Here is a 22781-nt window from a genome sequence, read left to right as displayed (position 1 = left end):
GTGCTAGGAAACGCCTAATCCGTTTATGAGGCCTGCTCTTTTAACAAAATAATTAATGTAGAAAAAGCTAGCACTGTTGTCAATATATGTGCCCCCTTTCGCGAGAGCTATAAACAGGCGCTTATAAATGTTCAACAATTTTTTCAATATATTATCCAGTAGTAATAAAGCCAATTTCAAATTATGCTTCACCAATATTTCTGATAAAAAAAAATAAAATAAAAAACATGCAAGCGTCTTTTCTCTGTTTGAATTTCTGAACCTGTATCTAAAAGTATTGGACTGTCTCAATCATGTAAACGAAATACAATGTATACGTCTTGTTAAACCATCATCTACTTCATTCAGTGATATCCAGAGGGTTTATATCGCCCACAGGGGTTGACCCACGAGGCTTACGTGTGCCAGAGCAAGTTTCCAGCCAATTGGTTACTTACACCATAGATCTAGTTTTGCCAATGGTTCTATACAATTCTGAAAATTTCATCTCTTACGAAACATTTGGTTAGAAAAACTAGTAATAGAATGCATTACCTTTGGTTTTTATTCTTCAGAGTGATGTCGTGGTATTAGCCCCCCTCTCTGTTCTTAAATGTGCAGGAAAATACCGATGAGAGTCCCTAGCGATGCCAGACATTGTATCTAATGATTGCAGTGGCATTACGAATACTAAATACTATTACGCAAATGTATTTAGAAAAACGATTAATGTATGAACGCATTCATGTCTCTGCTATTTGGTGATTTTTTTTAATGATAACCCTGCGTGTTAAATACCATTATCAAAACTGGAGTAACCATAGAGCGCTGACTTCCACCAAGACAAAATGCAATAATAAAACAAAATATAAAAAAAATTCATTTCAAATCTATTCGAAGACAGGGATTGTGTTCAAGTCTTTCCCTCCTGCGTTGCTATTTATCCGGGATATTTCATTAAAATTTGTGAAGACCTTAGTTATTTAGTCAACCAACAAACAGTCAAACTTAGGCCGATTATCCGAAAGCAACAAACCATGTCCGTTATCCATTATCCGTTATCCATTATCCTCTGTAGAATTGAATTTGGGGATAAATGAACAAGACGTGGGGAAGCTTATCAATTTGTGGTTTTTTAATGCCTTCAAGTCTTACAAATTTCGGACTTTTTTAAATTAATAAAAACTGCTTGCTAATATAACAAAAGCCAACCATCTATTCGAACTCTGCAATTTATGACTGGTACAGCTAGCTCTTTAAAACGTTTTTTAAATTTTTAGTGATAAGGGTAACTGGTATACTTAACAAAACAAAAATATTCTCCATTTTTCATATAAAATACGACGAATCCCAATCGGAAGCTAGTTATACGTATGTACAGCCCGCATATTATTATGTAAATGCTCCAATGATATTATTTTGCTTCGAGCAAGTACTAGTTGCAGAGCAACATATAATCATTGCGTGAATAGCAATGAATTTACTGTTGATTATCAGGTGATTTATGGAGAAGTGTCACAAAAAACAAGACCGAATCCTACACAGAACGAACTTAAGTTTTTTTTTAATGAGCAAAGTTCATGATTGTACAGTGCAATTTCTTATTATAAAAATATTCCTTCTGGGGATAACCGTAGTTTTAATATGGTTCAACGCGCTGTATCCTCTTACAGTTAAAAGATGAACCAGTCGCTAAAATGAATTACCCCGCTTTGACTACAGGGTGTATAAAAAAAAGTGAACACTTAGAAAAATACCCAGAATTTTAAAATTTTATTGTAAGTGTTCACTTTTTTTTATACACCCTGTATAGCTATAAAGTGATGTCCAAGATAAATTTTCCAAAACTTACCTTGTTCTAGTTTGCAGAACGTTATAAAGAGATTTATCTTAATTACAAAACTGATTCTTGATCATATAAAAATACCCAGAGAGAAGTCCGATCGTGTAGTTATATTGTATCAGAAGAAGAAATAATGAGATATGAGATCCTGCCAGACAAGCTTAAACTTGAAATAACCGTGTGCTCAAAGGTTTATTTCTAAATAATAATGTTTCAGCAGTCAATGTATGGCGATGAGAGAGTCTTTAATAATGGCTTATTTCAAGCCTTCGTCGCATTACGCTTGCAACCTTTTGCAACCTTTTAGCAACCACAAAATCTGGCGATCGCTTGATAGATATGAGATAAGAAGCTTTGGCATACATTAATCGGCGACCTGTCGCACACCAGTTGCAACAAGGTTGCAGTATGGTATCTGCAACCTCGAAAGACCACCTTCAAGCTATAGATTACTAGTAGCACACCGTTTGCCGAGCGATCAATACACAACAATTCAGAAACCGCTTGATAATTGAAAACCGGTTGCAGGACAGTAATGGTGGATTTCCCACTGGTAACCACAAGGTTGTACAGATCATATGTTTTCCAAACTTACGACGGTAGCTGTTCTCACATCAATTCCCCCTCAGAATGCGAGAAATACGTCCTAGTAAAATTGCACCTTTACAAAGAGCAGGAGACGTGTTGGCTGCTGTAATACTTGAAAGCCGGGTTCATTTTATTACTCATTTTCCTTATTGTGCGATTGTAAGAAAACAAACCATACTATAGCTAAATATCAAATTCATACTGCAACCAGCAATAATAAGTATAAATTTGAATATGTTTTAATCCTTGTTAATCTTAGCATATCCCTCAATGGCATTTTGATTCAATACTTGGTCCCATTTGAAGTCGCAGGGCCTGTGCAGTTACGGTCACACTGAACAAAAAACCTCTTTGCGGCTTCCAACTACCTGTACCACCGGTTGCAAAATGGTCGGCGAGCAGTTGCTACAACTCGCAAAGAGGTTTCCAAAAGAACACTTGGTAAATATATAATCGCGCCGGCTTCGGGTGCAGCATCGAAAACCTGCAGGCGACCTAAAGACCAATCTGGGGTATCCAACCGGTTGCTACATGTAATAGGTCGCCGGCTGATTTGCAACTGGTATGCAACTGATTGTGCGGATGTGCAAATGGGATCAAATGATTTCGTAAGATATCCCTGCATGCCACGGCGTTAGCGTTTTCTTAAAGAAGAACCTATTTTTTGCATTTTTTTCTTGTAACACCTGTTCTCCAGTAAGACGACGATTTCCTACAGTAACACATAAAAAACCCACCTGTTGGAAGTTTTGCCAAGGAACAAAACATTTGCGTTTGTTACACACTCACCACAAATTTAGATCCTTTATCTTCAACGGTGAACATTTTTGATGGTATCACTAATCGCCAGAAATAATATATCCCACCAGACAGTTCTAAAGTTGGACTAATTGTGCACGGAAAAGGCTTTAAAGCGGAAAATTCAATAAAATGTTAAAAACCGATAGTGACAGTCTATAGCTTGGAACTCGAAGACCACAAATCAACTGCGGTAGTACACCGAAAGAATTGTGATATACCATTTAAGGTAAACAGCAATATGAAAAATATACGCAATTGTGCCTTGTACGAATACTTACGTTAGAAGTCCACAATGACAATGCTGACTCTGGAAAGGTTACTGTCCAAACTCGGTGAAACAAACGTATTCTCCACTCTTCGTATAAAACATAACGTATCTCGGCCAATGACGAAATCTAGTATTACTTGAGCACTTTCCACGTAATCACGTCTGTATTTGAATAATAGTGTTTTGCTTAGGGCAAGTAATAGTCGCAGAACTAGTTTATCTTCCCGTTAATAGCAGTAAATTACAGCTCAACGGTGTTATGGAAGACTGTCACCAAAAACCCAATGTCGTCCTTGGGGGCTTGGGGGGGAGCAAAATTCCTGAATTAGGAAAAGGCTCCAGGGCAGCTGCGTTGCCTCAGCAAAAACTCCTGGAATTTTCAGTCCAAGAAAGTTCAAATATTTCTGGATTTCTTGGGAAGATGGACATATCAAGTAAGTGATAAGACAGTCAACACATTATCCAACTAAAATTTATTAAATTTATTGAACCTTAGAACAACTAAAATGGATTTATATGTTACACCTCTCTCTTAGGTTTAAGACAGGATATACTGACGTGAGAAAGGGAAAATTGTTGAAAAGTCCAGGGAAATTATATAATTTTAGATCTATTAAGGTCAAATGAGCATTTTATACCCCAAAGAAAAATCTGTAGAAAATGTCTCATGCAGAGACAACAAATAATGATTTTGTTCACATCTTCCATGGTGGGTAGAGGAAATCAGCATGACCAACACATGTTCATTTACTGGAAAGATAAAGAGCCATACGACCTGAAATCCCTGTCGGTCTCGTCTTGGTCTGTCGTACCGGGCGCCGCCTGGCGGTTTCCACAGTATGACGGGTGCTTGGAGTCCGCTCCGTCCACGCTTCTCGGTTAATTCTGACGGTTTTGTTTAAACCAAATTTTGAGGGAAAATAAAGAGGCAATTTTTTCCTTTTTTTCGTGTACTGGTATTTAATGATATATGTGTCATTTCATAAAAAAGGTGGTTCATTCCCTGGATCACGTCAGTTACGCACACACGTGCAAACGTTTTCATGATTTTTATTTGTCCCTTTACCTTTAAAATCCATGTTTTTTACGATAGTACCAATTGATATGGAAGAAAATCAACATATATTAAATAGTGATATAAGACAGTTAGGCCTAGCCTACGCTTACCATCACACACTTCGACTCTCCGTGTTAAGATGAAGAAGTAGGACAGTTAAAGGAAGGTTTTGTATTTCAGTGTTATTTTTTCCTAGCTAGGAATGTGTGACGTTGAAAATACGTTATGATTCCATATAGGCAAAATGGTTTTAACATTAACATTATTAGGCCTTATGCCCACAGACATCATCAATCCATTTGGATCGACCCAACTCTGCAGGGATTTTCAGCTTTGCTGATTGACGCGCCTCCTGGCGTTCAATAGATAGAATAGCTGGTGATTAAAGGAGTACGACAGAAACAAGAGGAGGTGTGTCACCTTTGGTGTCTATGGAAATGGGATCTTAGTGAAATCCTATTGCAAGCGCAATGCTTTTCATTCGTGGTGACAAAAAATCTTGTATAATGAATGTGGAAAACGGAAACGGTATAGAGTCCGCGTGTACGTACGTGGCGACCATATTGCAGCACGAGTCATGGGTAACCCGGTTTCTGACTATGTGAAGCCACCACCGTGAAAATACACGAATATCGCTGGGTGTGGCGCCACTGTGCTGGGGATGTACACCCAGACTGGGATACCAGCTGTAACAGAATTAAGCCAATTTTATTATAACTATACCGTATCAATATACCCATATTTGTATTTGTATTTAGGCGGAGAGAGAGAGAGAGAGAGAGAGAGAGAGAGAGAAAGAGAGAACAAATTAATTTGAACTTTGTTAGGTGCCGACTCTCGTAATGAATAAGTGCATTTAACGCTGCTGCAACTTGGTCCCAACGGGCTGAGCTCACTGGTAGTGTCCTTCGTACCCGAATCGTGCGGCGAAGGGATAATATATTACCGTCGCTCTACTTGGTACTCAAAGTCAAGCCTGCCATCAGATTCGCGGGTCGCCGACAAAGCCGCTTCCCTGGCTAGTTCCGGGGTTATTGCCCCTTGACGACTGGCATTCTGCTCACTGAGTTACTTCAACAACGATTGAGACTCAGGATGTAAATTATGGAAATCCGGCGGTAAAGACATGTTGATCAAGAGGAACAGACCCCTTGCCACTTGTTATCAGCAAGTGTTTATTTATCGAACTGATACTTGAAACCGAACCAACACAACGATACCGTGACCCATTTAATCAGTAAAGGCCTTTGATCTTGTTCTAGATGTGCTGAAATGTATTATCTGTCCTCGCTCAGTATATGGGACATTGCGACAGAGACGATAAAGCGGGGGTTTATGTCTGCCGCTCTCTGAGTTTTTTTTAAATCTGGATCACGTTCAGCAATACGCGAAATCTACCTCTGTGCATACGGTTTAAGGTCTTGAATGACATCGTCACTGTTTAAAGACAGTCATGGTTTTGAAGTTATTGTATGAGTTACTATGACTGCTTGCCTGGTTGCTTTTTAAAATACAATAGCTGCTTATATTTTATTGACAATTCTGTTTAGCTTTTTGTGTGTGTGTGTGTGTTTGTGTGTGTGTTTGTTATAGACAATAGCTGACATACAAAGTGGGAGTTTGTAAATAAAGCAATTTTCTTATGATGACTCAATGTAAAAACAAAGTGTTTCGTAATTTCGGAGGTCGGACGTAAAGTTTGTTTCACTGCAGCAAAGCATTACAGAGTACAAGCTGCTATAAAATAGCTCAAGGATTCATTCGTCTGAAATATTTGATTATGGAGAATTCTAAAAATAAGCAGCAAACAGATAGTCTACAAGAATTTTTCTAAATTTAGACGAAACGACATAAGAAAATTGATTACAAGTATCAAACTTTTTTTATACGAGAAACAAGTCACGTCTACAAAACATTATAGTATACCGACAAACTTGATCGACCGGACAGACTGTGGAAAAAATGTTTAAGGGGTGCGTCACTTTCATTCACATTACATTGAGTTTCACTGAGGCTCCAAAAGGGGAGGGATGAGAGTACACGGAAATACGACTCACTTTCAATTATATACCACGAAATCACGAACAAGTATATAGCTTTTGTATATCTCAACTTCATCAAAGTGAATTTTAACAGAATGGCAGATCGGCTGGTTTTGGGAGGGGGACACAAGGGGTATACGTCTATGCCCCCTCCTCTTCCCCCTCACCCCCCCCCCCCCCTCCCCGAAAAAAAAAGAAAAAATATGCAAAGCGCAAGGAGACAAACGCAAACCATCACCCTTCTGCATGTACCTTTTGTCTAATTCGTCAAGCAAAACGTAGATATATTTTCTTTTCTTTCGCACCACACCCCTCCTGAAACATTCTGGATAATTTTCTTTTATGAAATTAATTATTTAATTCACTTGTACAAAAAGTCTGAAAATATATATAATTTTCTATAACTGTCTCACATTGGATACCCCGTGGTCTTGGTTAAACCCCTCACAAATGATTATACGAGTACGACAGAAACAAAAGGAGGCGTGTCACCTTTGGTGTCTATGGAAATAGGATCTTAGTGAAATCCGATTGCAAGCGCAATGCTTTTCATTCGTGGTGACAAAAAAATCTTGTATAATGAATGTGGTAGTCGTAAACGGTATAGAGTCCACGGAATATAGAATTCCCAGTAATCTTCCATCTCATCACTCATCAATTCCTAGGACAGACTGGTCAGGCCGGACATTTATTTTTAATATTGAAACTGAACTTGTTTTAAATCCCATGATTTTATCACGATTATAAATGGTTCATCGTCAGCTATCATTGCCTGTTTTTCCTGTGAAACCCTAAGGTCCTATGCACATCTGATGGTAAACTAAACTTGCCAGTGTGGCAGGAGTGCACGTCCTAGTATCGCAAGTCCGCCCGGACACTAAGTCCTGTGAATGCAAGTCCTAGGGCATGCATTGCTAGGAATGGAAGTCCTAGGACATACGTTACTAGGATTCAATGTCCGTATAGGACAAAGGCTCCCGAGTAATGTAAGTCCTACGTGTAGTAATGCACGTCCTAATGGGACGTGCGTTCCTGACATTTTAGTAACGCATGTCCTATATAGTTTACACCAAGAAATGACATGAATAAATAGATAAAGAGACATACTAGTTTTAAAGATAAAATAAACGTTTGCTTTATTCTATTTATATGACATTTTATCTTTATATTTTACAATGTTTTCCGATAGGCAGTTTATATGCATATTAATGAAGAAACAAAAACAATTTATCTATTTTATGTGTATTTTTCATATAGTAAACACAAATTTTGACGTGTTAACGCATATTTTTGGCGTACTCCTCCCTCAGTGCACAATATGTATGAGCCTGGTTTGCCCGATATTTTTTTAACAAAATAAGGCACCACCCAAAGGCATCCCTTATTTTCATCCTTTGAGGTAGATATGTACAGTGTATATTATTTCATGTCCTTTTCTACTGGGGTGTACCTTTTGTGTTTTGCGTCGAAATTCTTATTTTCTCTCCCTCTCTCTCTCTTTTTCAAAACCTTATTCCTAAGAGAAAAATCACTTTACACAAAACGCGGGATCTCCGTTCTTAGATTTGTTTTCGGTTTACACTCGCTGAAATTGAAAAAATAACCTCAAACTCGATGGGAATTTGCTCTTGGAAAGTATGGGCTGAGATTTAAGACAAATCAAGACAGTTTAGAAATTGAAAATTGCAATATATGTGTGCTATTGGCTTGTCTTCTTCATGTTACGCGAGGTAGCAAATACAACTCAGATATTATCGTTCTTATTATTTATTGAACTACTGTCCAGTTATTACCCGCGCCGCTTCCTTCATTTCTATTCCTACCTCATGCAATCTCTAGCGGCCTTCTCTCTGTTTACACTAAGCGCAGTTGTATAAATACCATAAGAGCATGTCAGTCAACTTAAGTTACTCTACTAAACACTCCGCGCTCTTATTCACTGCATGCTGTCACTAACTAACATTACATATGTATATAATGTTCTGTAACAACCCTTTGCTAATTTTGGTGCTTTGACACTTAAAAGACAAAACAAAAAAAGAAGTTGTAAATGTAATGAGCACGGATTTTCGAACACATTAGACATTAAAAACACCATTAAACATTTTGCTACAAGTAATAAATGGGCTACAAGGGGGGAGGGAGGGTAAGGTCATGTCAAAGGTATGTCTCGAACCCATAGATGTAGAACGATTCATGACATCTTACCTTGTGGTCTTGCACGCTAACCACTACACAGACGAGTTGAAGTTGCAAACCTCTCATTTTTTGTCTAATATATGGCTCACCAGAAGGATTTCATATACGTTTATAGTTTTATCATTTAACCGTATTATTGCCTAAGGATAGGACTTGCGAATGGCCGGACTTTTATTACTGTCATAGGTGTAACAGGAATAAAAGTCCGACAGTAATATAAGTCCAACCTACTCTAATTATGAGCCAGGAACCTAAGTCCCTGTAGGACTATTATTCCCAAGTAATATTGGTCCTACAGACAACCATTACCAGGAACCGAGGTCCTGGAGGACTTGGATTACTGTTACACCGGTCCTCTTTAGCAGCCTCTAACATGCTACTACGTTGCAGGATATTTTATTCTCTTCCACAATTTCTACACAAGTTCACCCCCTGTTGTTAAGGTGTCGATAACTCAGAGTGGAACGAACGACAAAAATGTACCGCTTGCTGTGACTAGGGTTTCATGCTCCTATATATGCGACTTAAGATGATATGGGGCTCATTATGGGGGTGGGGGGGGGGAGTTGACAGCTACTGTATTTGTCCAAGTTATATATGAGAGCACAGGATATCTCGTGTACCCCCCCCCCCCCCAACCCCACCCCCTCAGCTACAGCAGTCCAATGCTAATGCCTTGGAATTTAATACATAGTAAGTAATGGAAGGTAAATAGTATTATATAGGTTATATGAAAGACAATCCAGAGAGTAAATTAAAACTTGCTTTACCTCTGCTCCGTAATTGAATTCTTGATTAAATGATTTATTGATTCTTATTTATAAATCAGTCAATCAAACAGGGATTTTATTGCCACTTTACTCTTCTGTGATTGACTAAAACAAACTCTTTCCCTGCTGTGTTCTAGATACATAGCTGGCTTTATCTATATTTTCTATGCAAACCAATGCTCTCTGTCAAATGATATTTCTCTCTCCAGGCTAATGGTACCCTATTCTACTCTGATGCTGACATTGATGCTGACTGGACCCACTACATATACTTATATCTGGAGAACGGAGTATTGAAGGTAAATGCAAACTTGTTTATTCAGGTTGAATAAAGGAATTTAGATTAAGGTTGCAGATAAAGTACAGGTCATGGAGTTTTGTGCTAAATGGAGGAGATAAATGTAAAGACAAAGTCGGGACAGTTATCTCTTCTATTTTGCGTAAAGCTTTGTGATAAGTATGTTTAATTACAATCTTATTTGTTATAGACAAGAGGACCGTTTCTTAAGACTGCTTAATAACAGCTTGGTAATAGGCTACACAAAAAATTCTTGAAGTAATGCAGTTTTTCACATATTGGCATTTTCATTTTAAGAGTGTTGTACAAACTACCGTGTATCAGACTAAGGGCAGCTTATTTTAAAATCAGGCTTATCATCAGTCAACACCAAATTTTAAATATGCACAAGAGGTCCAGCCCCCCCCCCCCTTGGTTTCCGAAATAAGGCACACAAATATTCCGCTTTTGAAATTAGAAATTTGACTAGCCCCCAAAATGTGGCTCCCCACAGTCCATGCAGTCCATGCAGACCTTGCATCACTATAGTTTAAAGCGTTTATTCCCATTTATTTGTTTTGTGTGCTGGAAATGTTCTTTATTGGATGACCTGGTTAGAACCGATGAAAAAATATGAGTCAGAATATAGAGAAGGACGCCCGAACAACGCTCATCGGTCAAGCAGGATGCAGAATGATCGTAGAATAGACGCCACTGATCGCCGATGAAGGTACAGAGAACGCAGCAAGAATGCTCAATGGTCGCTTAAACATCGCAATGGATGCCTTGGGTTGCACAGGGGACGTACAGTGGAGGTAGGCAGGTTGCTCGCAGTTTTACAGGTAAAATCAAGATTCGGTCGTTCAAAGGACGCACAAGGGACGCAGACGCCTTTACACTGAGACACGATTTAATTGCTCTGGCGACCGTTGAGCGTCCTGACCACTTTTTTGAACGCAGAAGGGACGCAGAAAGGACGCCGTCCAGTGTAAAGGGGCCCTTACTAAACGGCACTTACCTGACGGATATCCTGCTTGTTACGCGTCAAGTGCAGACGGCTAGTCTATAGACCACTTATAATGGCATGTGTACTCGTAAAAACTGCTCACAAGATGATGACCTAACAGTCTTATAATACAATCCGTCACGCGTGCGGAAGGCCAGTTCTGACTACCTTGTGGTCAGTGGAAAATGCCTTTTTTACGGGTATAACCTATATTTCAATAGTAACAAAAACATAGACACAAATAACAGAGACAAAATGTTTCACATATATTGCAAAAATAAAATGTCCAATACGATTTTAGTAGAGAAACGGTCAACTTTGAAAGGCTTGATTTCATGAAATTATGCTGATTTGTCAAACCGTTTTTCATTGACGGGTAGCAATCTAGCTGCGGATAATGTTCTCTCTAACCGTATGTGTACACGTCACTAGACAGCAAATTATGATGACCTAAACGTAGTCGTTCGCCTAAACGTGCAGGTGCGAAAGCTCTCTAATGAGCATTTTAACTGTCGAAGAACAGTTAGGTGAATAAAGTAGACGGACACTTCAACTCATGATTAATTGTCTTTATGGGAGAGACCTTTATGACACACCTAAAGCAATCGCGGATTTCCAGTAACTCATATAAATAACTTCCACCTGCTTCTTGTATATGTACCACTGAAATAAAGGCGATATGACAATTGATAAACCGATCAGCCATAAGAGGGCTTTAAATCTGACCTTTTTCAAAATTTTCACGTAAAACGACCTACTTACTGACCTACTTAGCTTCCCCGCTTATATACAGCACATAAAGGAAGCAGAAATTATCCGCTCTAAAAACACTATTTCTGTAATTCATATTTAATTTGAAACTGTATTGTGACATTTTGCCTTTTTTTTTTTTTTTTTTTTTGCAAAAAAATCGACTTCAAGTACGTGCGTCTCTATAATGGCCTCAACCGGTACAACATTAAGATGAGGAGCACCGTGTACACGTCCATCCCCTTTAAACTGTGACACCATCATACTATGACAGCGGTTGCTCATATATACCTCTATAAGAGCCTTCAGAATATTGTCACACTTCGCCCAAAACTCCTTATTTACTGCCTTACATACATTCTTCTGGGTAATTAATAAATAAACCTTCAGTGTTCAGTGACTAAATTATATAACATTCACACATACATGTATGTCATCTTACAAGTGACGTCTTTTATATGCGATTTTGGGTCAAAAACTAAAAAACCGGTTTCTCAAATTTCTCTTTTACATGAGCATCCAAGATCACCGTTTCAACGCCGATTTACTGACACCATTTGGTACTGCAAACCCTGCCGTTGATTTTTCTTAAAAGTCTTAGTTCGGATTTTATCTTTGATAAAGCGAAAATGCTTTTGTTTAATGTAAATATGTAACTAGTGGTTGATAACTCCATAACAAAAACATTTGAACCAAAATGATGGTATGAGATTGTAGTCTGTACAGGCCTGGTCAACGCTGCAAATTTTCGTGATAAAACCTTGTTCAGGAATGAAGTTACACCCCATACCGATTGCTATCTCACTTAAAAGTGGAAAGATGTTAAATTGACGATTAAACCTTTGAGTTGCCTATGCTTATACATTGTAATGTGAAATATAAAGGCCAATATTTTATATTTTCTAGATTTTTAATATGTTTTTTAAAATCCGCACGAAGATTATTAAATAGATGCATTATTGAATAATGAGATGCAGGAAAAAACTTTCGGTATCTGGATGATAATTTAGGGTTACAATATCCTTAATGGATTCTTGGTATGTCTACCCCCGATAGCTTAGGAGCCGCCTGCTTATCCAAAGGGGACAAATATTATATCACAGTGTAAGAGCCTGTGGAACCTTGTAAATTGGTGCATTTTATTGGTCCTAACTGTTCCACAGCTGTGTTCACATCAAGACCATATCTTTTCGTTTGTGCTATCCTGGTGTATTGAACATCATAGAATATAAAAGCCAGCTGGTTTAGACGGCGTTGAAGAACAGCTAGACAAAAACCAAGAAATAGTTTAAAATTTGTCCAAGTCATTTTTTTGTTTGTTTTCAAAAGTAAAATTGATTTATACATGTCAGAATGATATGGAAGTGAAAATTTTCCAAAACGTAATTTTTACCCGAAATAAAAGTCTAGTGACTGAGGTATCAGGGAAAACCGACCTTTCTAACCCAAAAATAATATCTTAAAAATTATAGGAAATAATATTTCACTAAAGGGCCTGTTTACGATATGGAAACTGGACTGCTGGCTACTGACGCTCTCGCCAAGAATGGCATTAAAGCCGATCCTAATACCTTATCATAGTAATTAACGGAAGATCACAATGGCCAGAAATATAAAAGATAGAAACATTTGTGATTAGAGTAATTATAACAGAAGAGGACTGATTATGAAGCTCTTATATTATTATTTTTTTCACTTTCTGCCTGTGTTAACTAATGTTTCATCTTTTTACAGACTACAGGGTATATTAAAGTTCATCTCTGTTCTTTTCTGAAACCGATCATTTTATGTCTAACTCTGTGTAGGATAAATATAACGTCTTTTATACCTAATATTGCTTAAATATGCTCATTTTGCTATCACTTTTGATTGATAGATCTCTCTGACACAGATATCCCTAAGTCTCAAACTGTGTGGAACATTGGTTTTAATTTCCTGACTCTCTTACGTGTTCTGAAGCTCGTAATTTTCCCGAATCAGTGCAATAATGAAGAATTGCATAATATATCCGTGAATTGACCGATTGCTCCCCTCGTTTGGCATTCTGTATCAGTAAATCCTTTATTGTCATGAAATTTGTCGTGATGTGTAGCGGAAGACATTAAAGGGCACACACCTAGGGTTCATTCCCAATGAAAATCTCTTTCTACATGTACGTGTGGATCGATCCAAATCGGCGGGGCCTCTCGTTGAATGCAACCAGATTAAAACGCTTCCTCCTTGCGTGGGGTAATTAGATATAGAAAAGCTGGTTGTTCAAGCAGAACAATGGAAACAAGAGCAGGCATGTTGATCTGTTACATTAAGATTGCATTCAGCGGAGTTGGATCGATCTATGTAGAACGGCAGTTACATTGGGAATGAGCCCTTAAAGGTAATGCCAAGCAGACGTTCACACCTTGTGGCTGGACGCATTGACATTTTACAATCAAAATTAACAGAGACATATTGTGGTATTTTGCATAATTTAGGCTCTTAGATTAATATAAATTAATACAGGTATATCATTAGTCTAGACAGAAGGTACACGGAGACATAACTGTTTTGACCTCTGACTGCAATTAATTTCATTGTGAATAATTTGAATGACACTGCTACAAAGTGCAAGCACTTATTTCACCATCACCTTTCATATACAGGAGGTAAATGTCCGCCCCAGGGTATATGTCCACTCGGTTCGCGTGGTATCACTTCAATATTGACAAGATTATATAATACTTAAAGTGCTATTCCAATTCAATTTTGTATATATAAGTTATTGTAAAGGTTAAACCAGACACTATGCGAATCTTACGTAAGGTCAATCGCTTCGATCGATGGTCGATGTTTTATTCATCAAAGCTAGAAACCGGGGTGTATCTCTGCAACCAAGTAGAAAGATCTTATAATATATAGACCTTCGCACTTTGGCACTCATTTGGCGATAGAAAATAGTCTGTATTTGACCGCGCGAGAGCGAAGCATTCGGTATTTTTAACTTCACATAATGAGCCTACAATCACAGTACCTCAAAATATTCTTATTCATTTTCTCTATGATTAACTTAGAGCCTTGTGTTGCGCTACAAGATAGGGATTTTTTGATAAATGTTGGTTTCAGATTGGCCAACGGTAAATTTAATGGCGAGCCACCCGTGGTTTATCACGTTAAGTCAGAATCACGCTGCGCATTTGTCTGTTTGAACGTAGGGTCTGCGAGGTGTCTATCTGCCAACTATCACAAGGAGAGTAATGCCTGTGAATTAAATGACAAGACGATCCACGATGACGCTGGGACGGTGCCTGTTGCTGACAGTGGCTGGGTGTATCTTAATCCTGAGTTAGGTAAGCCGTCAACTTATTTATTTCATTTCAATTTGTAGACATACTGTATGTATGTAAGTGCTGTTTTTATATTATAACCTCTATGACATAGAGACTATTCCCAGACCCTAACTGTGGATCGATGTATCTCCAAGGGGATTCTAGCTAAATAGCAATTAATTTAAGCGGCTTAGATGTCTGTCACACCTACGAAAGCTGTTAGGGGGTAATTAATTATCGTTTAGCACTCTCAGTAGTCGTGTCAGACATCTAAGCCGCTTAAGCTAGAAGCTGATTTATCGAGAAACCCCTTGGAGATGGATTTTATCCTGTTGGATCGATCTAGGTATGGGAACTCTGTCTTAGGTCTTCAGATGTGTGTTTCTTTTAAATGTTTTACACACGCTTAAAACCTGGGAGATGTTGCGTATCTTAAAATATCATCCAAGATCGCTCAATGTATTGCAATTAAGTGAAACGGCAATTGAGATTGGCCTATAATTCGGAGGACAACGGGTCAAAAATAATGTCTCACTATAAATAGTGCGAAGCGACAACGAAAAACATTGTGAGGATATATTTTTATGTATTCGCCAAATTTTGCATGCCACTTTTGTGTTGCTTTCTGAGACATTCTAGGCACATAGGGTTCAACCATTATTGCTTAGAGGTTAAAAACACCCCTTGCCTTGTTTGACTTTATAAAATAAAAAGCCGACAACGACATCCCCCTTTTATACTGTCTCGAATGATGAGTCGATTGAGTCGAAGGAAATTAAACCGTCACTGAAAACAATTTAGTTTATGGGGTGTCGGGTAAGTGGTTAAAACTTGGTAAATACATAAATTGGTTTATATTCTAGGCCCACCACAATCACCAGCCATTTTATTCATAAACACCACGTGGCTTCACACCATAACGGTCACCTGGGTGGCAGGCGATGATGGCGGCTTTGACCAAACTTTTACCCTAGACATTAAAGAGGCTAGTGATGACGACAGTAGCTTCGTCACCAAACTGACCATGGCCGATCCAGGTCACCGCAGTAATGTGACGTCAGTTTTAGCAAATCTGACCAAGGGCGTTACTTACACATTAAGGCTGACGTCATCCAATACAAAACCCATCGGAATCAATAGTTCTTCTGTTGCATCTAATTTCACAATTGGTGAGTACTCAGCAATCAATATGTAAGTTACGGAGGATAGAGGCGTAAATAAGTTCACTGAGTACTAAAGGTGTTTCAGTTACATAGGCGGGCACTTTACGGACTCCTGCACTTGTAAATGTCAACTGAGAGTTATACAAAAAGCCAATCATCACTCCCTTGGTGATACTCTAGGGCCCCGAAATTTTTTTTGCTATTTTGAAGAGCAAACAGTGCCTTATGGTACGGTTTAGAACGATTATTTAGCTAGTCAAAATTCTAATTTTAAGAGGGGGAATATTAGTCTGATTGTTTTTAAAAAAACCTTAGGGTGGGGGGGGGGGGGTCAAGACATTCCTGACCCCCACCCCTCTAAATCCGCCACTAAGTACGAATATGCAAACCGTGCAATCTAATTAACATGTGTATTCATGTATATTGTTATTCAGATCCATTGACGTACTCTCTGTTTTCCATATATATAGATAATTTAAAGTGAGTGCACGACTATTTAGAGCAGATGATCCCATATTATTTAAACCGCACGCTGGAAATCATGCATATAATATTATAATTAGATGGAAGGGACTGCGCAGAGCTCTATAAGAGTGGCGAGGTAAGAAGTGGAGTTTACCAGATTCACCCAGGGAACAGCGCAGATCCCTTCGGCGTTTACTGTGACATGACTACTGACGGAGGGGGATGGACGGTAAAGATTGAATTTTAACTTGAAAATACTTGAAATACTTGAAATACTGGAAATAACTAGTACCACCAGCGTGTACGCTGGCGGTACTCATGCCGACCCGTCTTGTACGGCTCCGACGGCTCCTACATACGGCTCCACGTTCTGGCGCCGGATACAAGTCACCGCTACCGCTTCTCCTCCTAGACCGCAAGGACCTGTGTCCCCATCTCTTGAATTTGGGCCACATATAATCTCAACTTGAACCTCCTGTTTTTTGTCTCAATCCGTTCATTGGCCTGGGGATGACGCTCTTTGAAACGCACTCTTGTCAAAATTTTTGAAAATTCAGTGCCAAATATCTCCCAAGCCAAAGGAATTATGGGAAAAATTACTACAGAAGTCTGACCGAAAGTCATATGTGGAGATTCCAAATTAGCCCTTGGATTTGACTTTTGACCTTTTTATCTTTTGACCTTTTAAAATATTCACTGGTCTTTATATCTCCAAATTTGACAAAGAAATGCCCATTGTTACTAACGAAGTTGAGTAGGAAGTCATATACTGTGACCTTGAAATTGACCTTTGACCTACTTTTTCACCATGAACTGAACTTTGCATATTTTCTTGCCCCTCATATCTTCAAAACTAGCAGAGATATGCCTAGTGTTTCCCCTAAGTTTGCTTTTTTGTCAGCATATATGCAACACTGATAACACATTTTAAGGAAAACCAGTGGGCCTATTGTCTAGTAAATCACAGAAATGATCAACGTTAGGAAAATAGAGGTCAATTCGAAAATCTACTTGATTGGACCACTTGTTTTGTCGTTTTTTTTTTTTTTTTTTTTTTTTTTTTGAGAACTCTTGTTTATTGCATTTTATAGAGCTTGTCAAGCACAAGACTGGTGGTGGTGTCCCTTTATATTTGGTTTTCCGTACGAATGCACTTACCCCAGCTGGTGGTGCAATATCTGGAGGCGGTATCGCCTCTCTGATCCTTTAATTATTTACTTGATTATTTTTAAGTCGATATCATATTTCCGTACCGCGACATTGTATCCACACTCGAATCTGTATATTCATTTCTTAACAAGCAAGTCTGTTGACATTTTGATTGTTCTTTTAAAATTTCATAAAATATTAGGTGTTGTTATTGCAAACATAATATATTCCTTCTAATTTTCACAGTTGTTCCAGAAGCGCATGGATGGTTCCGTGGATTTCTACAGAGGCTGGAATGACTACAAACACGGCTTTGGGACACTGAGCGGGGAACACTGGCTAGGTACATGGAATATATATTGTTTACGTATTATGGGGTCTAGAGATAACCAATGAAGCCATTTGGTCGTCTGTTTCCTCTATGCCTTGCTCAGAACATAAGATTTTGGCTTAAGATGAATAAACACATGCAAAAGGCTTCTTTTGTTGCGGGCGAATGACGTAAAATGTATTAAAATATGTAACTAAATTATGTTTATATTGTAATATTTCAGGCAATGACAAGATACATCTTCTCACTACCCAAGATATCTATGAGCTACGCGTGGACATGGAGGACGTCTCGGGTGTTTGGGCCTATGCCTGGTACGCTAACATGAGTATCTCATCGGAAACGACGAACTATCAGCTTATGGTGGGGACGTATTCTGGAGACGCAGGTGAGTTAAAACAAATTAGCACTTTGCAGCATGTAAATTAGATACCTACGATACATGCGGTTAGGGTTTTTGAAATATGCTCATTAAGAGTTAAGAACGTACAGAATTACCCACAAGGAATTAAGTTAGAGTTGAAACGACCAATTGTCGTGTCCGACACAGATATCTTATGATGTAACGTGTTGTGGTCCAATAGTTCTCAAGTAATGTGGCGGCCTCTTTGTATAACGGTGAGGTAAAGAAATTTTAATTAATTAAAATTAATTAATTAATTAATTAAAATTATACAATTACAGGTATTTAAAGTTTGCGTCATCGACCATACATGTATAGATAAGAAATAAGTATGTAAGCGATACCTGGAGAGAGGTTGAGGGAGACATGTAGAGAGAGAGAGAGAGAGAGAGAGAGAGGTGACAGAGAAGAAGGAGGAGGTTAGGAGAGCTAGGAGTTGGAGACTTCACGTAGAACATGTAGCTACTGAGCGTCAACGAAAAAATCATTAACTGGTCATTATGTGGACTTGGGTTTTCTTTGCGCGACCTTACGTAAATCTGACACGAACCGTGGAATCTTTGGATTGCGTTATCCACTAATTTAGATGAAAACGTAATGTCCTATTTCGAGCCCACGCTTGAATTAAGCGTACCAAAATTATATAAAGGACATTCGTCATATGTTTATGTTCATTACACAATATCAAGAATGACAATACATTCTTGTCAATATGAAAAGAGGTAACAAGAATTTGTTACGCACTCAAACCCTCCAAAATGACCATTTTTAATATACAGACTTGACATTTAATATGGAATATTTCAGTTTCGAAGGTGTGCCTAGGTAGAAATGCGTTCTTTTTTCTAAAAACTAATATCTCATATAAGATATGTGAATGGAGAAGTGTGTAGTCAGGTGTGTCGCTTCCAATTAACTGAATACCAGGTTTGTCACGCTGCTGCATTATGTAATATGAAGTAACTTAATTGGGTAGTGGTCCTTTGGGCAGGTCAAAGCTTGGCTTTGTCAAAGCACGGTTCTGTCAAAAAAGTATCCATATGTCGGCAACTACTGCATAGAAGAATTTGAAATTTTGCATGCAAGTGGTCGGTTTTGCAGTGTGTAAAATGAGCTGTGCAGTGCTTTGCAAGTTTGTTAATCTGTGGCAAAATGGCGCGAAAAAGACAGACATTGCCAGACAGTTAATTGCGCCAAACGAAACGGTCCGCACAGTTTTATAGAGTAATGCCCAGACTGATGTACCTACATAGAGGCCACACCCAATGTATTAAAATCCTACCACCAGAGTACAGGACCCACTGTCTTTCAGGATATGCCGTTGCAACTAAACAAAAACCACCCAGTCCGTTCAGAATGAGGGGTAAATTGCCACCAAAACGCATTTTTCAAGGCCCTTAGCGAAAACCAAACTGGTTTTTGCAGGTTAGAATATCAGACGACCTCAGAGGAACCCACTGTAAACAGCAAAACATCGTTGTATGTTTCTCTAATGAATTAGGGACCATGACCGTTTCTGGGTTGAACACTGAAACCTCGTGGCTTTCTTTATTGAGGTCAGATTTCACCTGTACCGCTCAACTAGTCAAAACAGAGTTTACAGACATCCAGAAGAGGCCAACGACGAAGAGTGTGCCGCCTCTAAAGTGACTTAGGTCATTAACAGCGTCAGTATTTGAAGTGGATACCACATTGGTGCAAAAACACCAATGGCAGTCATCGACGAAAACCTGAACCAGATTAAATAAAGGAATAATCTGGGAACCACTTGACTATCATTTGATAGGGGGCACCTTAAGAACAATTTTAGGTTGTAGGGTGGGATTGCCGGTTCACACAGAGCACTTTTAATAACAGATTACTTAGAGAACCAAGGGAATGAACAGCTACCTTGGTCATCAAAACCGCCATATTTGAACCACGTAGACAATATGTGGGTAGGCCATTACTCGCCAAATGAATGGCCTACATGTCCTACAACAAAACTGGGCCAAATTGGACAGATTTCGACCGATGCCTGGAATGTTATTCCAGATTGAACTCTAAAAACATATCCCAAGGAATGCCTTGCCGCTTGAGAGCGCTGGTAGCAGCCAGAAGAGGTCAGGCGTAACAGCGACTGTTACTGTGACTAGACACTGACATGAGGGTCCTTTGTGGAGCGTGTAACTCTTTTACAGACAATAATTTGGAAAATATGGAGATCTAAAATATCTCATTTAATGGTTGCCGTATGAAGTAGAAAAGGCAATGTGTTTTTGTTTGCTTCTCTGGCGAATTCCATTAATGAACTGATGTCACAATGACATCAAAGAGATAATTAAAAGTTATTAGAACACGATTTTAATCCTTATTTTCATTTATCAGTCAGTAAAATAGGAAAAAAACTGATGAAAAATGATTTGGAAAAAATATTCCATATTAAATGTCAAGTCTGTATATCTTATCCGTGCCCTAAAAGCAACGGGTATATAAAGAATTGTATTTAAAACCACACCAGCAGTGCAATAATTGTTTGGCAAAATCATTTTCAGGCGATGACCTCACCTTTCACAGCGGACATCCTTTCTCCACTAAAGACAGGGATAATGATGCCAGGGAACATGGAAGTTGTGCGCAGGCTTTCCAGGGAGCTTGGTGGTATGTTAATTGCCATGCATCCAATTTGAACGGTCGGTATCTCCTAGGCAACCATGCTTCATTCGCTGATGGTGTTAACTGGTACCTTTTTCGGGGGCATCAGAATTCCCTGAAGACCACCGAGATGAAGATTCGTCCTGTTCATTTTTAGTCGAGCTCTGAAGGATGCGTGTGTTACATAAGAACTGGATTCACAATATGATCTTGCCATCTAAGTAAGCATCTCAACAGACAAACACATTCAGCCTGCTTTGGACCAAAATAAATGCAATAGTCTTTCGTCTATCAGAAATATCAGTCATTGCCAACTTTTCTGAGACAGGACCAACTTACCTAATTTTCCAAAAGAAACTGAATTTTTTCACTTAAGTAGGGGTCAACTTTCGACTCAAGTGTGAAACTGGTTATGATACTATAACTATCAAACAGTACTAAAGCGATAGTTTTATTCAGCTGCTCTTCAACGAGTGTTTCGACCCTTCAAACATGTAGTACGATTTACATTAGGAACTACATGTCATCTAGATGTTGTATAGGTCTTTCTAGGTAGAGTTGCTTTAAAATAACATTCAATACATTTACGCAATTCATGACATGGCAATGATAGAAGCAATGCGTATTTTTACTGCCAAAGAGCACGTAGGTAAATCAAGTAGGTGGACACTTCAACTCTTGTTGAATGTCTTTATTGTTACACATTAAAGATACATATAACATAGGTCAAAAAGGTCGTCCCACCCCGAATTCCTGTGTGCTTTATTTACAAATTAATTTTTATAAACAATGCTTTTAATTCCAGGTACCATATCTAACTTGATTAATTGGTTCAGAAAATACAAAATAGCGCTAAAAATATCCATATTTCAAATAACATTTATTAAAATTAAGAGCAATGTTCTGAGGAGAGCTACCATCTCTGAACCCTGGTATTAACCCTACTGAGCACCTGTGGCAGTAACTGGCGTGTGCAATGCAGAGGAGAACCAGTCTCCAAATTATCTGGACCAGCTTTGCCAAGCTTGTAAGGAAGAATTGGACAATATCCTATAAAAATAATCGTTACATTTGTGAAGGCTTGTCGCACCGCGTATATGAGATGATTGCAGTACGCGGTGAACACACACGCTATTAGGCACGTGACGTTTAACGAGCACATCCTGATGCTAATTGTGTGTAAATTTGGTGACATTTGATGGCGTCTTTTAAATTGGCGTCTTGAAAATCACAGGAAAATATTGGATTTGAGGGGATACATCTTATTAATTTGAATAAATGGTATAAAGTATGGATATCGTCACTGCTATTTTGTATTTTCTGAAACATTAATCGTGTAAGATGTGGTATCAGGAATAAAAAGCACCGTTTAAAATTTACAGTCGTGAGGTGATAGTTTGTAAATAAAAGCACATGGAATTGGGGGTGTGGCATCCTTTTTGACCAAAAAGTATAAAGCGAGCGGAGATTTCCAGTAACCCATTTAAACAACTTCTGCTATTTTTCTTATACGAATGGAATACAGTCGACATGACCAGGGATAAATCGATCGGCCGTAAAAGAGCTTTTAAACCGTCCTTCTTCAAATTTTTGGTAATGAATTGACCTTCTACTACGATCTACTTACAATGTATGTGCCTCGATTATAAAATATCTTAGTATTTACACTCATTTTGGCTGGATTTGTGCATAATTTGCCGCATTGTGGTAGTTGAGATTTGCAGTTTTAATTGATAATAAATTTGTAGACATTG

At 38.5% G+C, this 22781-nt stretch overlaps 3 protein-coding genes across 6 annotated transcripts in view; 2 read left to right on the top strand and 1 right to left on the bottom strand.

Annotated features, from left to right (window-relative positions):
* The window catches only part of LOC106181206 (putative methyltransferase-like protein 24), a 12114-nt gene extending 8464 nt beyond the window's left edge, over nucleotides 1–3650 (bottom strand). The window contains exon 1 of one of the 3 annotated variants that reach the window (XM_013565529.2): nucleotides 3490–3650. The gene's annotated coding sequence lies outside the window, so the exon portion shown is untranslated. The remainder of the gene's footprint in view (nucleotides 1–3489) is intronic. The other 2 variants (XM_013565531.2, XM_013565527.2) reach the window with 2 other exon arrangements.
* The window catches only part of LOC112042639 (uncharacterized), a 25191-nt gene extending 14945 nt beyond the window's left edge, over nucleotides 1–10246 (top strand). Inside the window, exon 2 of the mRNA XM_024077489.2 lies at nucleotides 9757–10246. Within this exon, the coding sequence (XP_023933257.2) occupies nucleotides 9757–9879 (123 nt within the window). The 3' untranslated portion in view covers nucleotides 9880–10246. The remainder of the gene's footprint in view (nucleotides 1–9756) is intronic.
* LOC106181219 (fibrinogen C domain-containing protein 1-A-like) lies at nucleotides 9813–22781 on the top strand. Of its 2 annotated transcripts, XM_086997485.1 has the most exons (7): nucleotides 9813–9846; nucleotides 14769–14903; nucleotides 15746–16051; nucleotides 16609–16739; nucleotides 17906–18002; nucleotides 18214–18378; nucleotides 20928–22781. In XM_086997485.1, the coding sequence occupies exons 3-7, from the start codon at nucleotides 15907–15909 to the stop codon at nucleotides 21182–21184; spliced, it is 795 nt and encodes a 264-aa protein (XP_086853611.1). In that variant the 5' UTR covers nucleotides 9813–9846; nucleotides 14769–14903; nucleotides 15746–15906; the 3' UTR covers nucleotides 21185–22781. The 2 variants fall into 2 exon arrangements, with proteins under 2 accessions (XP_086853611.1, XP_086853610.1); XM_086997484.1 differs by lacking the exons at nucleotides 9813–9846; nucleotides 16609–16739; nucleotides 20928–22781 and having other exon boundaries at nucleotides 14103–14903; nucleotides 18214–18377.

The sequence above is a fragment of the Lingula anatina genome, chromosome 10, assembly GCF_051362555.1.
Source record: "Lingula anatina isolate TDL-2025a chromosome 10, LinAna3.0, whole genome shotgun sequence".
NCBI classification, from domain to species: domain Eukaryota; kingdom Metazoa; phylum Brachiopoda; class Lingulata; order Lingulida; family Lingulidae; genus Lingula; species Lingula anatina.
Note: the sequence above shows the minus strand (reverse complement) of the source record. Positions and strands in the feature narration are given on the sequence as shown.

Bases quoted from the DNA above. Each gene is read 5' to 3' on its own strand.
- LOC106181219 (XM_086997485.1), top strand. From the start codon at position 15,907: ATGGCCGATCCAGGTCACCGCAGTAATGTGACGTCAGTTTTAGCAAAT. The intron at 16,740-17,905 runs GTAAAGATTGAA...TAATTTTCACAG, and splicing joins CTGACGGAGGGGGATGGACG to TTGTTCCAGAAGCGCATGGA. The intron at 18,379-20,927 runs GTGAGTTAAAAC...AATCATTTTCAG, and splicing joins GACGTATTCTGGAGACGCAG to GCGATGACCTCACCTTTCAC.